The sequence below is a fragment of the Dendrobates tinctorius genome, unplaced genomic scaffold (assembly GCF_039654945.1).
Source record: "Dendrobates tinctorius isolate UK_male_01 unplaced genomic scaffold, ASM3965494v1 ptg000143l, whole genome shotgun sequence".
Classification (NCBI taxonomy): domain Eukaryota; kingdom Metazoa; phylum Chordata; class Amphibia; order Anura; family Dendrobatidae; genus Dendrobates; species Dendrobates tinctorius.
Window position 1 is genome coordinate 15,841,140 of NW_027361810.1, and position 16,662 is coordinate 15,857,801.

General features: G+C 44.8%; 1 protein-coding gene across 2 annotated transcripts in view; it reads left to right on the plus strand.

Moving 5' to 3' along the window:
* The window catches only part of THSD7B (thrombospondin type 1 domain containing 7B), a 501,312-nt gene that overhangs the window by 449,456 nt on the left and 35,194 nt on the right, over nt 1-16,662 (plus strand). For both annotated transcript variants that reach the window (XM_073545559.1, XM_073545560.1), the window contains one exon: nt 5,060-5,205. In XM_073545559.1, the coding sequence (XP_073401660.1) occupies nt 5,060-5,205 (146 nt within the window). The remainder of the gene's footprint in view (nt 1-5,059; nt 5,206-16,662) is intronic.

Here is a 16,662-nt window from a genome sequence, read left to right on the forward strand (position 1 = left end):
TGTCTGTTTTGTCGTATACAGTTTTTTAATTTGTGCCTAATCCACTTTGTTTTCAATAAAGATTATTTTAATATTTCTGATCTGTTTTACACTGGATTTGTGTATTTGTTATTATGGTTCTTTAGATTTCCAACTGACTTATTTACTAGTCCATAATTTATGCTTTTACTCTTTTGTAGGTGTTAATATTCTTTTTAACCTTGTTGATGGCTTACAGAGTAGAGGCTGGAGAGTTGAGCTGAGAAATGGCAACTTAAGTTTCATGTACATAAAAATAAGGTCATACAAAATGTACAACTATCATCTTAGTGCAGGAAACGAGTGAATCTTTTGAAACGTTTAGAAAACCTTAAATTCTTCTTTGTGAACAGCAAGTACGCCAATTGCTGTAAAGACACGCATGGCGCTCTGAGGTCTCCTTGGACTGTATGCCTCCTTTTTCAAGCTCTTTAATGCAGATACAGTTTTAATGTCCTAGTGACCAACTTAAACAGCTATGGGTGAATGGATGGTAGCTGTTTTTTCCTTACTGTTCAGTTACATCCTATCTGTAATATTTTTTTTCAATGTTTTAAGCCTTTCTTTTCCTATCTCTACTTCCCTACATGTGTCACCTTCTTCCCCCCTGCAGGGATGCCGACGTGTTCACTTACCTGTTGGTGTTCCCTCATCATCTCTCTCCTCCCAGGACCTGCGCACGGCATGCAGGTCTCCTGGGAGAGTGTTTAGGGCGTGCCCGGGCTCCCTGCTTCTCAAAGGGGCGTTTCTAAAATGTCCCCAGCCAATGGCTGGAAGACATTAGGTATTTAAGGCACCTTCCCCAAAGGGGAGGTGCCTTAGCAACCTCTGATCCCATCCATCCCATTTACCTGACTCTGTCTGGTCTGCTGCACCTCCACCAAAACCAGTCTGGCCTGTGCCTAGTCTCCTTCCTGATCTGTCTGAACCAGCAGCTGTGATCCCATACCTGTGGCCATTCTGTGTTCCTGTACCTGTCCTGCCTTTGCTTGATTACTTATTTGTCTACCAGCCGTATTCCTCCTGCAAATCCGGTTTGTGACTGGTCCCGTTTCCTGTCCCCTTGGGAGTCAGCTGCCGCAGCTCTGAGTGTCGGCCATGTAATACTATGTGGTGTCCACATGGGTACAAGTCTAAGCACACCATCAGGGGCTCTAATGAAGAACTATGTCTTCACTTAGTTATGCCCCACCAGGCTCTCCCCTGACCGCAGCACAGTGGTTCACAACCGCGTGCGTAACAGTCTATACTGTGACCTGTCCTCCACTATCAAGATTCACTACAAATCAGTTGCTGCATTCCTTTCCTAGGCTTTTATACAGGCTATAATAGTTCCTCTTGATTGGCTGTGCTATAAAATGCAATGTGATAAACTGCAAGGCATTATTGGGAAGTCCACTTAGCTGTTCCCGAAGTTACAGTGGGGAAAAAAAGTATTTAGTCAGTCAGCAATAGTGCAAGTTCCACCACTTAAAAAGATGAGAGGCGTCTGTAATTTACATCATAGGTAGACCTCAACTATGGGAGACAAACTGAGAAAAAAAAATCCAGAAAATCACATTGTCTGTTTTTTTTTCATTTTATTTGCATATTATGGTGGAAAATAAGTATTTGGTCAGAAACAAAATTTCATCTCAATACTTTGTGATATATCCTTTGTTGGCAATGACAGAGGTCAAACGTTTTCTGTAAGTCTTCACAAGGTTGCCACACACTGTTGTTGGTATGTTGGCCCATTCCTCCATGCAGATCTCCTCTAGAGCAGTGATGTTTTTGGCTTTTCGCTTGGCAACACGGACTTTCAACTCCCTCCAAAGGTTTTCTATAGGGTTGAGATCAGGAGACTGGCTAGGCCACTCCAGGACCTTGAAATGCTTCTTACGAAGCCACTCCTTTGTTGCCCTGGCGGTGTGCTTTGGATCATTGTCATGTTGAAAGACCCAGCCACGTTTCATCTTCAATGCCCTTGCTGATGGAAGGAGGTTTGCACTCAAAATCTCACGATACATGGCCCCATTCTTTCTTTCATGTACCCGGATCAGTCGTCCTGGCCCCTTTGCAGAGAAACAGCTCCAAAGCATGATGTTTCCACCACCATGCTTTACAGTAGGTATGGTGTTTGATGGATGCAACTCAGTATTCTTTTTCCTCCAAACACGACAAGTTGTGTTTCTACCAAACAGTTCCAGTTTGGTTTCATCAGACCATAGGACATTCTCCCAAAACTCCTCTGGATCATCCAAATGCTCTCTAGCAAACTTCAGACGGGCCCGGACATGTACAGGCTTAAGCAGTGGGACACGTCTGGCACTGCAGGATCTGAGTCCATGGTGGCATAGTGTGTTACTTATGGTAGGCCTTGTTACATTGGTCCCAGCTCTCTGCAGTTCATTCACTAGGTCCCCCCGCGTGGTTCTGGGATTTTTGCTCACCGTTCTTGTGATCATTCTGACCCCACGGGGTGGGATTTTGCATGGAGCACCAGATTGAGGGAGATTATCAGTGGTCTTGTATGTCTTCCATTTTCTAATTATTGCTCCCACAGTTGATTTCTTCACTCCAAGCTGGTTGGCTATTGCAGATTCAGTCTTCCCAGCCTGGTGCAGGGCTACAATTTTGTTTCTGGTGTCCTTTGACAGCTCTTTGGTCTTCACCATAGTGGAGTTTGGAGTCAGACTGTTTGAGGGTGTGCACAGGTGTCTTTTTATACTGATAACAAGTTTAAACAGGTGCCCTTACTACAGGTAATGAGTGGAGGAAAGAGGAGACTCTTAAAGAAGAAGTTACAGGTCTGTGAGAGCCAGAAATCTTGATTGCTTGTTTCTGACCAAATACTTATTTTCCACCATAATATGCAAATAAAATGAAAAAAAAACAGACAATGTGATTTTCTGGATTTTTTTTTCTCAGTTTGTCTCCCATAGTTGAGGTCTACCTATGATGTAAATTACAGACGCCTCTCATCTTTTTAAGTGGTGGAACTTGCACTATTGCTGACTGACTAAATACTTTTTTTCCCCACTGTATGTGAGTATTCTCAGGCTGATGCAGTCTTCTGCATCATGTAAAATGGTGGCACGCATTTTTGTAGCAATTTGCGTGAAACGAATTTCAAATTGTTCATCGGTTCCAGTGAAAGTAAAATAAATTAACACAAATTTTATTTTAATTAAATCAATTCATTTATTTATTCGATGTACTAAATAGTAAAACTGGCAATAAAAAAAGACTTTGGTGCATCGGTGGACAGAAAATTCAGTTTTAGTGATCAATGTCAGGCAGCTGCTGCCAAGGCAAATAAAATAGAACATAGATTTGCCTCCATTCTGTTCACTAGCATCTTCCTCCATGTCACTGGGATATATCAGATGATGCTTTCAGGTTGGGTTTACCCCTTACATTTCTAGGTTTCTCATTGGATCTCCTCGTCTATAGGGTGATATTCCAGAAGTAGGACCCATACTAGTTTAATTTTCTCTTAACATTTTGCTCATAAAGTCGACCAGATAACACTTATTAACACTGAGACGCAGTTTCCTAAGTGTTTTTTTCAGGGAGAGATGCAGAATAAGGCAGGAAAGAAGAAAGCGAATCTGTAATGAGGTTCAGAGACGACAATAGCGGGATGTTGTGGCAAATCAATAGTGGTCGTCTTATTACAAAACACTTCTTCAAAGGCGAGGGAGCCGCATTGTGACTCTAATTGTATCCCGGTAGCAGGGACCCGTCAGAAATATTAACACTGCGAAAAAAGAAGGGATCAAGAGGGCTCTCTGCGAAATTACAGCTAATTTATTTGATAATTATAACCCATCGCCTACAGAACAGTCGCCAGTGTCTCCGGTCACAATTACACGTGTGTTTTCATCTGGGATAATTGTGAGTTCTGTACTCTTCATTATCATATAAAATAGCTGGTGGATTTTCCAGCAATTTTGAGACAAATTTTACAAGTTTTGCTCTTTTCTTTTAATCCTTTGAAAATATCCTTGGAAAGAACAGTTGCCGTTGTATGAAGGCATTATGGCGACTACTGTACTTATAGATGGGTCGTTATCATTTCATAAATTTCATTTAATGACCGGAATTTCTCACAATACAAATGGAATACATGGTAGTGGAGCATGGTAGTAAAACCCTCGACAGACTGCAATACCCGTCGTAACCACTGTGTGGCCACATATAGGTAGGTGCAGCATAAACATCTCCCCACAGAGTATCAACAAATCATTTTTTTTTTAATGCAAATTATTTTGAGTTGCTCATGTTGGGATATGTTGAACCAAAAAGAAAAGTAAGGAAGTACACATTTGTGTATACACTGTCCTCAAGATAGGTCATCAGCACCAGATTGGTGGGGGTGCGACACCCGGAACCCCCCTCCCCATCAGCCATTCCTGGTGTCAGCAGTAGCAGGACGCAATTAGAGTGGAGCAGCACAGTTCTGCCAGCTTCATAGTAGCCCCAGTGCGATGCAGATCTACCCCTTTGCATTTGAATAGGGGTGTCATGTAGCTGGGAAGAGCTGGTCGTTGGGGGTACCGGTTGTTACACCCCCCACCAATCTGGTACTGATGACCTGAGGATTGGTTGTAAATATTAATGTACATGAGAAGCCTTTTGGTACTAGTGTCTTAACATGCACAGAGGGACCTCAAGGATCAACAGGGCCCGGGTACAGTTGCCATCTGCACCCTGTTGCTATACGCTTGGCATACTTACTATCCTTTTGAACTTAAAATTTGGGAAATTTAAGTCCCACCCAGGACCTCTGCGAACATATGTAAAAAAACTCAAGAACACCAACAAAATTGCCACTTTTGGGTTTGGCTTTAGTAAGCCTTGCCTCTTCTGTGGTCCACTTCCCAGGAATGTCCTGGTCATCCGGGAGAACTGTTGCTAGTGGTCCAGTAGCCCTTGGTCCTTTATTCTGATCCTCTGTGTAATTGCACATTTGGTTTCCTAGATTCAAAATTGATGAATATTTCAGTGTTTCTCGAATATGGGCTGCAATGAAGTGACAATTACGTTTCCATCTTAGGTCAACAGATGCGATCTCGCCTCATCAAGATGCAAGCTGAAGGAGACGGGAGACCATGTCCAATGCAACTCGCCCAGTACAGAAGTTGTGCCGTCTACCCCTGCTATTCCTGGAACTTTGGGGAATGGTCGGTGTGCAAAGTGGAGGTATGCAATCGGAAGGGATCAAAAGAGATTTCAATTTTTAAGGTGTTCATTAGGGATGAGCGGAGCCATGGAAGTTAAGGTTATGGTACTCTACCCAAACTTTATTCCAAAGGTCGGTTCGGCTACCAGAACTTTATCTGAACTTGAACCAGAACCTGAACCCAAACTTTGGAGCTGGAATATATTCTCTCTCTCTCTCACGGACTTCTCCCGGAATTCTGAACATTACAACGGACTCCCGGGAGAAGTCCCTGTTCGGCATTTAGCACCGGACACTAACTGTCCGATAAGAATCCCGAACTTATAAATACAGGTTCACCCATGTCTAGTGTTAATGCGTCCATCAGACTCCAGGACCAGGTACAGCAGCAAAGAGTATAGAAGCAGGCAAGAAAAGAGATCTGTCATCAGGAGCTTGCTAACAGATTAGCGTGTGAGCATTCTGAAAATAGATGCAAAGAACAACAAAAAATAATACAGAAAAAGTACATTGATTGCATAGCAAATGTCGCAGATTGACATTCACTTAATTTTAAGAGGACTTGTCACTTTCCATAAATATGTAACATATTTACCTTATGTTAATGGCGCTGTTCTCCTGAATCTGGTGATATTTTTCTTTTGCTCCTGCAGCGCCCTAATCTTGAGATAAAGCCCCCTCTTCCTTGTATGAAAATTGTCTATTTAGCCAAGTGGGATGGTCCTCTAAGCGTCACTGTGGGCATCATTAGGAGGAACGCCTCCTTGACTAAAAAGGCTACTTACTGGGAAGAAGTGGCCATATCTCCGGAACGGAGAGGCTCAGGAACAAAATAAAACCAACGCTGGATTCAGGAGAACAGTGGCGTATACATCAGGTTAATTAAAAGAAAACATTTCCAGAGCTAGAATATTGATGGTGTATATTTAGGATCAATGGGACCACAACTCCCAGCAGCCTCCATCTCTATATTTATTTTTTTTACCATGCACAGCTTTGTATCTGGCAATGGCAGGTATTACAGTTCACTACACCGTGCATGAACACTACAAAAAGAATAAATCTGTGCCTCGTAAACAATTACAGGGGTGTTTCAGTGTTTGTAGATGAGTCTCTGCTCTGATATTGATAACCTATACTTAACATATTATTATTATTATGCATTTATATAGCGCCATTTATTCCATGGTGCTTTACATGTGAAAAGGGGAAATATAGACAAGTATAATAAACATGTGTAAGACAAGGGACATACAAGTACATAAGGAGAGGGGACCCTGCCCGCGAGGCCTCACAGTCTACAGGGATGGGTGAGAATACACTAGGAGAGGGTAGAGCAGGTCGTGCGGTGGTTCAGTAGACCGATGATCATTGCAGGCTGTAGGCTTGTTGGAACAGGTGGGTCTTCAGGTTCTTCTTGAAGGTTTCCGTTGATGGTGAGAGTCTGATGTGTTGCGGCAGAGAGTTCCAGAGTATGGGGGAAGCACGGGAGAAGTCTTGTATGCGGTTGTGGGAAGAAGAGATAAGGGGGGAGTAGAGAAGGAGATTGGTTGCGTGCGGGTAGGTACCTAGAGACCATGTCACAGATGTATGGAGGGGACAGGTTGTGGATGGCTTTGTATGTCAGGGTTAGGGTTTTGAATTGGTGCCTCTGGGCAATAGGAAGCCAGTGAAGGGCCTGGCATAGGGGGGAGGCTGGGGAATAGCGGGGAGACAGGTGGATTAGTCAGGCAGCAGAGTGTAGGATGGACTGGAGTGGAGCCAGAGTGCTAGAGGGGAGACCAGAGAGTAGGAGGTTGCAGTAGTCAAGGCGGGAGATGATAAGAGCATGCACTAGTGTTTTTGTGGTTTCATGGTTGAGGAATGAGCGGATCCGGGAAATATTTTTGAGTTTGAGGTGGCAGGAGGAGGCGAGGGCTTGGACATGTGGTTTGAAAGAGAGCGCAGAGTCGAGGATCACCCCAAGGCACTGAGCGTGCGGGACTGGGGAAAGAAAGCAGCCATTGACATTGATGGATAGGTCTGGTGGAGGGGTAGAGTGAGATGGAGGAAAGATGTTGAATTCTGTTTTGTCCATGTCCAGTTTGAGAAAGTGAGCAGAGAAGAAGGCTGAGATAGCAGACAGACATTGTGGGATTTCAGTCAGTAAGGAGGCAAGGTTGGATCCAGATAGGTAGATCTGCGTGTCATCGGCATAGAGGTGATACTGCAAACCGTAGGATTCTATGAGCTGTTCCAAGCCAAAGGTGTAGATGGAGAATAGTAGGGGTCCTAGGACAGAGCCTTGAGGAACACCAACAGACAGGGGGCAAGGTGAGGAGGTGGTGTGTGAGAGGGAGACACTAAATGTTCGGTCTGTTAGGTATGATGAGATCCAGGATAGGGCCAAGTCTGTGATGCCAAGAGATGAGAGAGTCTGTAGCAGGAGGGAATGTTCTACGGTGTCGAAGGCAGAGGACAGGTCCAGGAGAAGGAGTACAGAGTAGTTTTGCTTGCTCTTGGAGGTTAGTAAGTCGTTAGTGACTTTAGTTAGGGCAGTTTCAGTTGAGTGATGCGGTCGGAAGCCAGATTGTAACCGGTCAAAGAGGGAACAGGAGGAGAGGTGGGAGGACAGTTCAAGATATACATGCTGTTCCAGTAGTTTTGAGGTGTAAGGGAGAAGAGATATTGGGCGATAGTTAGACACAGAGGATGGGTCAAGGGAGGGCTTTTGGAGGATGAATGTGATTGAGGCATGTTTGAAGGATGAGGGAAAGACACCATTTGTAAGTGAAAGGTTGAAGAGGTGTGTTAGAAATGGGATGAAGACTGTGGCCAAGTTAGGGATGAGGTGAGACGGGAGTGGGTCGAGGGCACAAGTGGTGAGGTGTGATCTTGACAGAAGGGTGGAGAGCTGATCTTCTGTCATGGTGGAGAAGCTGGCTTTTGCAGAACAGGGCTGAGCGGCTTAGAGGGGCTTTGGGGGCTGAGGGCCAAAGTTTTGTCTGATCTTGTCGATCTTCTGCTTAAAGAAGGAGGCAAAGTCTTCAGCAGAAATGAGAGGAGGGGGAGGAGGTGCTGTCGGACAGAGTAGAGAATTGAAAGTGTTGAAGAGTTGGGTTGTGAGACAGGGAGGATATGAGAGATGCAAAGTAAGTTTGTTTAGCAGCAGAGAGCGTGGACTTAAAGCTGGCAAGGGACTGCTTGTATGCGCTGAAGTGCTCAGTAGAATGGGTTCTCTTCCATCTCCGCTCAGCGGCACTGGAAACCCGTCTCAGTTCTTTGGTCAGGCTGGTCAGCCAGGGCTGCCTGTTGTTTGTTCGAGTTTTGCTCTGCGTGAGGGGGGCAGCCGAATCAAGTGTTGCTGTTATTGTGGTGTTATAAAAAGTGGCAGCAGCATCTGTGTCGTGAAGGGAAGCTATGTCTGTAAGACGGAGAAGGGACTCATAGAGTGATTGTAAATTGAGGTGTTTGAGATTCCTGCGAGGGTGAGCGAGTTTATGGAGCGGGGGTTGCGCAGTAGGAGAGGAGAGGGAAGAGAATGTCAGTAGGTTGTGTTCAGACAGGGGGAGGGGTGAGTTATTGAGATTAGTGAGGGAACAGAGACGGGTGAAGATAAGGTCCAGCGTGTGACCATCTTTGTGAGTGGCCACAGAGGACCATTGAGTGAGGCCAAGGGAAGCCGTGAGTGATAGAACTTTAGAGGCAGCAGGGGTGGAAATGTCAATGGGGATTTTGAAGTCGTCCATGATGATGGTGGGGATGTCCGCAGAAAGGAAATGGAGTAGCCAGGTGGTGAAGTGGATGAGAAAGGTGGAGATGGCTAGTTCTGGGGGGCGGTAGATGACAGCCAGTTGGAGGGGGAATAGATGCGGACGGAGTGCACCTCGAACGAGGAAAGAGTAGCGGAGGGTGGCAAAGGAATTGGGTAAAGGAGCAGGTATCGGAGAGGAGCAAGCCAACTCCTCCACCACGTTTTTTGCTGGGGCGAGGGGTGTGAGAGAGATGGAATCCGCCATAGGAAAGCGCAGCTACAGAGGCTGTGTCAGAGGGAGTGAGCCAGGTTTCAGTGATGGCAAGGAAGGAGTTTGTTGGTGATAAAGAGGTCATGGATAAATGATACCTTGTTGCAGACAGAGCGTGCGTTCCATAGTGCTCCAGGTAGGGGGACTGGGAGAGTGGGGGCTGGATGAATAGGTATGAGGTTGTCATGGTTGCAAAAAAGTGTAGAGGATCGTGGCAGGATGTTAGAAATGAGTGTGGGGATGTGTTGAGGAGGGCCAGGATTTGGGGATACGTTAGAAGGTGGGAGCAGGATAGGACATGATGTGGCCGTGTGTGTCTGGAGAAAAAGGATTGTATGTGGAGGAACAGTTGTGACGAAGAGGTGAGATGGCTGGGAAGGATGGAGGGGGAGATGACTAGTTCCTTACTGGGTGCAGGGATTGCAGGAGTTAAGGAGAAATAGAGTAGTATGGGGGTGATAGTAAAAAGAAGGTGAAACATTGTTGTGGTGTTATAGTCCGTTACCTTACAGTCAATTCCAGTCCAATTCCAGTCTAATTCAGAGTACTTAGAATTATGGATTTTGAAGTAGATGGAGCCGACTACGTCTGGAGCAGACCCATGGTGCTGAATATATGTGTTGCTAAACACAATCAGCTGTGAGTGAAAGTGGGGTGTGACTGCCCAGGCCAAATGCACAGAGTTAAGCAAAGGTCATAAAAGGGGGAAGGGGTTATACAGACCACTTAGATGTATGGCAGAGATAACAAGAATGGAGTACAATTATGGATACAAGAAGATGGGTAAGCAATGCATACCATATAAAAATACAATGCAGTTCACATGGGGCATTCAGGAGCATGGGAGAGAGGAGTGGAATTCAGCAATGCATACCATATAAAAATACATAGGCCATTAATATTCTTTTAAATGCTTCTCGGCGTTGGACAGTTCTCCATGTTGGGAGTTGGGACCCCCAGCAATCGACTGTACTCTGTACAGAAATCTGGCAGCAAGTGTTCATTTTCCCTGCAGTGCCACCACTAGGGTAAATCAAGTATTACACATTGTCCACTGTAATGAATAGGGTGTGTAATGCCGGATAGGACAGGTCCTCCAGAGCTTGTCCACTATGGCCATGGGATCCTGACCACCTGACCAGAGTACCTCAGTCTATAGCCCTGCTGGGGTATATGACATTGGGTTTTCTACGTCAGACACTTCTTTAAGTATAATATAAAAGGTAATTGCCACATATCCACATTGTACAAAGAGTAGATCCATCAACAGCAGCTTGGTGTCAGTTTTAATGGCAACAAGTATAAAAAAATACTGAAGCGATATTGCAAAGATGTTGTTTGCTATATATCCAATGATAACCACAGGCAAAGCATTATCAAAATTAAAGGGGTTGACCAGTGAAAATCACTTATCACACCACAGGATAGGTAATATCTTATTGATTGGTAAAGGTCTGACCACTCGGCCCTGCTCAGATCGTCAGAACCAGGAACTCTTAATCCCAGAAGAATGGAGCAGCAGTGCGTATGCTCAACCGCTGCTCCATTCATTCTCTATAGCGCTGCACTCCCTCTTTCCAGAAGCCCCATAGAGAATGAATGGAGTAGCCGTAGAATGTGGCAGCAGTGCGCACGTCTGACTGCTGCTCCATTCACTCTAACTAGGGCTGCTGGAAAAAGCCGAGTGCATCGCTATAGGGAATAAATGGAGCAGCGGTTGGGCATACGCACTGCTGTTTCATTCTGATGGGGATTAATGTGCCCCTTTCCGCTGCGGGGCTCAGCAGTCAGACCTCTACCAGTCAATAAGTTATTGTCTATGCTGTAGATAGGCGATGGCTTATACTCCCTGGACAACCCCTTTGCGCAATTATTTGAGCAGTCAGTTTACATGATTCTCTGATTCAAGCAATGTCCTGTCTATCGTGCCGAGCATTAACATGGGTAATAAAGGTCAAACATTTCTAGCACCTATTCCTGCTTGATCTTGATGTGTAAAATTAGGATAAAGGTTCTCCCATTACAGTCTTGTCCTTATTGGCTTATTTGCCGCTGTCTATATTGACAAGGAATATCCATATTATACAGGAGATACTTGTATATCACTCAGGAGTAACTCAGAAGCCCTTCTATAATACAGTGTATACCTTATGTTGTTGTTTTGTAGCGCAGTGGTCTCTTGTTGCAGGAAGGCTTTGCAATTGGCAAGTTTGAGGGCATTTTCTCTATCTATACATGTTGGGTGTATGGGTCCATCCTGGGGTGATGTCAAAGCTGTGCTGAGAGCTCTGAGCTGCTCTTCTTCCCCTCTCACAGCATGCACTCGCATGTAAACAAATAAGGAGGCGAATTGCAGCTGCACCTCCCTCCTTCCCCATCTTACTAGAGGGATATTTTTAGTTTAGGTCTACCATCTCAAATAATACACACGCTCTACCAAATCGTGCAAGCAATTTTTTTTATCTTTATTAATTTTAAAGTTCCGTAATGGTAATTGTGAGCTTACTGTAATTACGAGTGCACCTATAATAATGAGGACAGCTTGTCACAGATTCATAGAGACATCTATAACAGATTACAACTGATCCTTTACTAAAGGGCCTGTCACACTAAGCGATATCGCTAGCAATATCACCATAACATCACTGATTTTGTGACGCAGCAGCGATATTGCTAGCGATATCGCTATGTCTGATACTTACCTCCGACCGGCACCCCCGCTGAGAACGTCCTGGGCGTTTCTCGCCGGGCGCTTCCTGCTGGGCTTCCTGTGGCGCCGACGAGCGACGCATGGACGCGGGCGGGAGGACGTCAGGATCGCCTCGTCTGACAGGTGAGTAGCGACCCCCGACCACTGCGATGTCGCTGGTGAGATCTGCCTGTGTGGCAGCTCACTAGCGACCACTTAGCGATGTACCAGCGATCCTGACAGCGTCATATCACTGGTCGGGATCGCTGGTGCATCGCTAGGTGTGACAGTACCTTAATAGAGAATGGAGCTGCTAAACGGATGACAGCTGATCCTTTACTAGTAGAGAATGGAGCTGCTAACAGATGACAGCTGATCCTTTACTAGTAGAGAATGGAGCTGCTAACGGATGACAGCTGATCCTTTACTAGTAGAGAATGGAGCTGCTAACAGATGACAGCCGATCCTTTACTAGTAGAGAATGGAGCTGCTAACAGATGACAGCTGATCCTTTACTAGTAGAGAATGGAGCTGCTAACAGATGACAGCCGATCCTTTACTGGTAGAGAATGGAGCTGCTAACAGATGACAGCTGATCCTTTACTAGTAGAGAATGGAGCTGCTAACAGATGACAGCCGATCCTTTACTAGTAGAGAATGGAGCTGCTAACAGATGACAGCCGATCCTTTACTAGTAGTGATTGGAGCTGCTAACAGATGACAGCCGATCCTTTACTAGTAGAGAATGGAGCTGCTAACAGATGACAGCTGATCCTTTACTAGTAGAGAATGGAGCTGCTAACAGATGACAGCTGATCCTTTACTAGTAGAGAATGGAGCTGCTAACAGATGACAGCCGATCCTTTACTTGTAGAGAATGGAGCTGCTAACAGATGACAGCTGATCCTTTACTAGTAGAGAATGGAACTGCTAACAGATGACAGCCGATCCTTTACTAGTAGAGAATGGAGCTGCTAACAGATGACAGCTGATCCTTTACTAGTAGAGAATGGAGCTGCTAACAGATGATAGCCGATCCTTTACTAGTAGTGATTGGAGCTGCTAACAGATGACAGCTGATCCTTTACTAGTAGAGAATGGAGCTGCTAACAGATGACAGTCGATCCTTTACTTGTAGAGAATGGAACTGCTAACAGATGACAGCCGATCCTTTACTAGTAGAGAATGGAGCTGCTAACAGATGACAGTCGATCCTTTACTTGTAGAGAATGGAACTGCTAACAGATGACAGCCGATCCTTTACTAGTAGAGAATGGAGCTGCTAACAGATGACAGCCGATCCTTTACTAGTAGAGAATGGAGCTGCTAACAGATGACAGCCGATCCTTTACTAGTAGAGAATGGAGCTAACAGAGAATGGAGCTGCTAACAGATGACAGCCGATCCTTTACTAGTAGAGAATGGAGCTGCTAACAGATGACAGCCGATCCTTTACTAGTAGAGAATGGAGCTAACAGAGAATGGAGCTGCTAACAGATGACAGCCGATCCTTTACTAGTAGAGAATGGAGCTGCTAACAGATGACAGCTGATCCTTTACTTGTAGAGAATGGAGCTGCTAACAGATGACAGCTGATCCTTTACTAGTAGAGAATGGAGCTGCTAACAGATGACAGCCGATCCTTTACTAGTAGAGAATGGAGCTGCTAACAGATGACAGCCGATACTTTACTTGTAGAGAATGGAGCTGCTAACAGATGACAGCCGATCCTTTACTTGTAGAGAATGGAGCTGCTAACAAATGACAGCTGATCCTTTACTAGTAGAGAATGGAGCTGCTAACAGATGACAGCCGATCCTTTACTAGTAGAGAATGGAGCTGCTAACAGATGACAGCCGATACTTTACTTGTAGAGAATGGAGCTGCTAACAGATGACAGCCGATCCTTTACTAGTAGAGAATGGAGCTAACAGAGAATGGAGCTGCTAACAGATGACAGCTGATCCTTTACTAGTAGAGAATGGAGCTGCTAACAGATGACAGCCGATCCTTTACTAGTAGAGAATGGAGCTGCTAACAGATGACAGCTGATCCTTTACTAGTAGAGAATGGAGCTGCTAACAGATGACAGCCGATCCTTTACTAGTAGAGAATGGAGCTGCTAACAGATGACAGCCGATCCTTTAATAGTAGAGAATGGAGCTGCTAACAGATGACAGCCGATCCTTTACTAGTAGAGAATGGAGCTGCTAACAGATGACAGCCGATCCTTTACTAGTAGAGAATGGAGCTGCTAACAGATGACAGCCGATCCTTTACTAGTAGAGAATGGAGCTGCTAACAGATGACAGCTGAACCTTTACTAGTAGAGAATGGAGCTGCTAACAGATGACAGCCGATCCTTTACTAGTAGAGAATGGAGCTGCTAACAGATGACAGCCGATCCTTTACTAGTAGAGAATGGAGCTGCTAACAGATGACAGCCGATCCTTTACTAGTAGAGAATGGAGCTGCTAACAGATGACAGCCGATCCTTTACTAGTAGAGAATGGAGCTGCTAACAGATGACAGCCGATCCTTTACTAGTAGAGAATGGAACTGCTAACAGTTGACAGCCGATCCTTTACTAGTAGAGAATGGAGCTGCTAACAGATGACAGCCGATCCTTTACTAGTAGAGAATGGAACTGCTAACAGATGACAGCTGATCCTTTACTAGTAGAGAATGGAGCTGCTAACAGATGACAGACGATCCTTTACTAGTAGTGATTGGAGCTGCTAACACATCATTGACAGCCAATCCTTTAGTGATAGAGAATGGAGCTTGTGAGATCTGTGGAACCCAGCCGTTGTTGCCCAAGGCCATTACCGACACACTCCAGGGACATTGGCATAATTTGGGAAGCTCATTTGCCGGCTTTGCCTTGGGCACTTTTCCTTCTGGCACCAGACATTCAGCAATGTAATCCTGTCTGCTTTTCCATATGGCTGCGCCTCAGTTTGTCATGGCCAGATAAAGAATCCCATTTCCGTTTAACACGATGTGTGGGCTTCGTATTTCCAGAATATGGTAACCAGTAAGTTATATAGAGGCAGTAAAAGTGACTGAGAGCTCGGTTAATCTTAGCAATTGGGAAGATGAATACATATTTTCCTCCTGTGAAGTGTTCACAAGACACGGCCGTTATAGGACGCTCTCCATCTATGCCCCAGCGCGAGTATATAAACATTCATCTATCAAACTGCCAAGAGTGTCCATAAACGGAAAAACCTTTAGAAATATCTTCATATTCACTGACTTCTAATGCACCTTTTTTATTGGACTATAAGACAACAACCTTGGAAAATTGCCGGATAGATGCGTTTATTAAAATCTTCATGTACCTAAAAAACTGAAAGCAATGGCTCTGGGTGCAGTCGGAAGAGTATGTGTATATATAATATATATTTCATGTATGTATGTATGTGATTATATATATATATATATATATATATATATATACACTCACTGGCCACTTTATTAGGTACACCTGTCCAACTGTGTGTTAAGACTTAATTTCTAATCAGCCAATCACATGGCGGCAACTCAGTGCATTTAGGCATGTAGACATGGTCAAGACAATCTCCTGCAGTTCAAACCGAGCATCAGTATGGGGAAGAAAGGTGATTTGAGTGCCTTTGAACGTGGCATGATTGTTGGTGCCAGAAGGGCTGGTCTGAGTATTTCAGAAACTGCTGATCTACTGGGATTTTCACGCACAACCATCTCTAGGGTTTACAGAGAATGGTCCGAAAAAGAAAAAAAATCCAGTGAGCGGCAGTTCTGTGGCCGGAAATGCCTTGTTGATGCCAGAGGTCAGAGGAGAATGGGCAGACTGGTTCGAGCTGATAGAAAGGCAACAGTGACTCAAATTGCCACCCGTTACAACCAAGGTAGGCAGAAGAGCATCTCTGAACGCACAGTGCGTCGAACTTTGAGGCAGATGGGCTACAGCAGCAGAAGACCACACTGGGTACCACTCCTCTCAGCTAAGAACAGGCATCTGATGGCTACTTTCAGCAGGATAATGCGCCATGTCATAAAGCTCGAATCATCTCAGATTGGTTTCTTGAACATGACAATGAGTTCACTGTACTCAAATGGCCTCCTCAGTCACCAGATCTCAATCCAATAGAGCATCTTTGGGATGTGGTGGAACGGGAGATTCGCATCAGGGATGTGCAGCCGACAAATCTGCGCCAACTGTGTGATGCCATCATGTCAATATGGTCCAAAATCTCTGAGGAATGCTTCCAGCACCTTGTTGAATCTCTGCCACGAAGAATTGAGGCAGTTCTGAAGGCAAAAGGGGGTCCAACCCGTTACTAGCATGGTGTACCTAATAAAGTGGCCAGTGAGTGTATATATATCTCTCTTCGACCCCTGGTCCAGCATCCTTCAAAACTGTTTTAGGATAAATGTACAGGATGATGATACTTTTATTATTTAATTTCTTTTTAAATAGGTTGTTGTTGTAGTTTTATAGGGTTCGTAGTTCTGTTGATTTGTTACAAAATATCAAATATTCTGATTTACTTTGAAAATGATAACATTTTCACTGCTTACAGTTACCACTAGAGGGAGCTTAGGAGGTAGTTTAGACACTGAGATCATTGGCAGCCGTATACATCTGTGTACAGTTTGCTTCCTCTAGTGGCTGCTCCAGGTAACTACATTGAAAGATGTATGAACGCTGGAGGTTCCAACAATCACAAGGACAGGGGTCCTGTGACTCCCATTTGAATGGAGTATGTCGATTCGACTGATGGAGATGGTGAGCATTG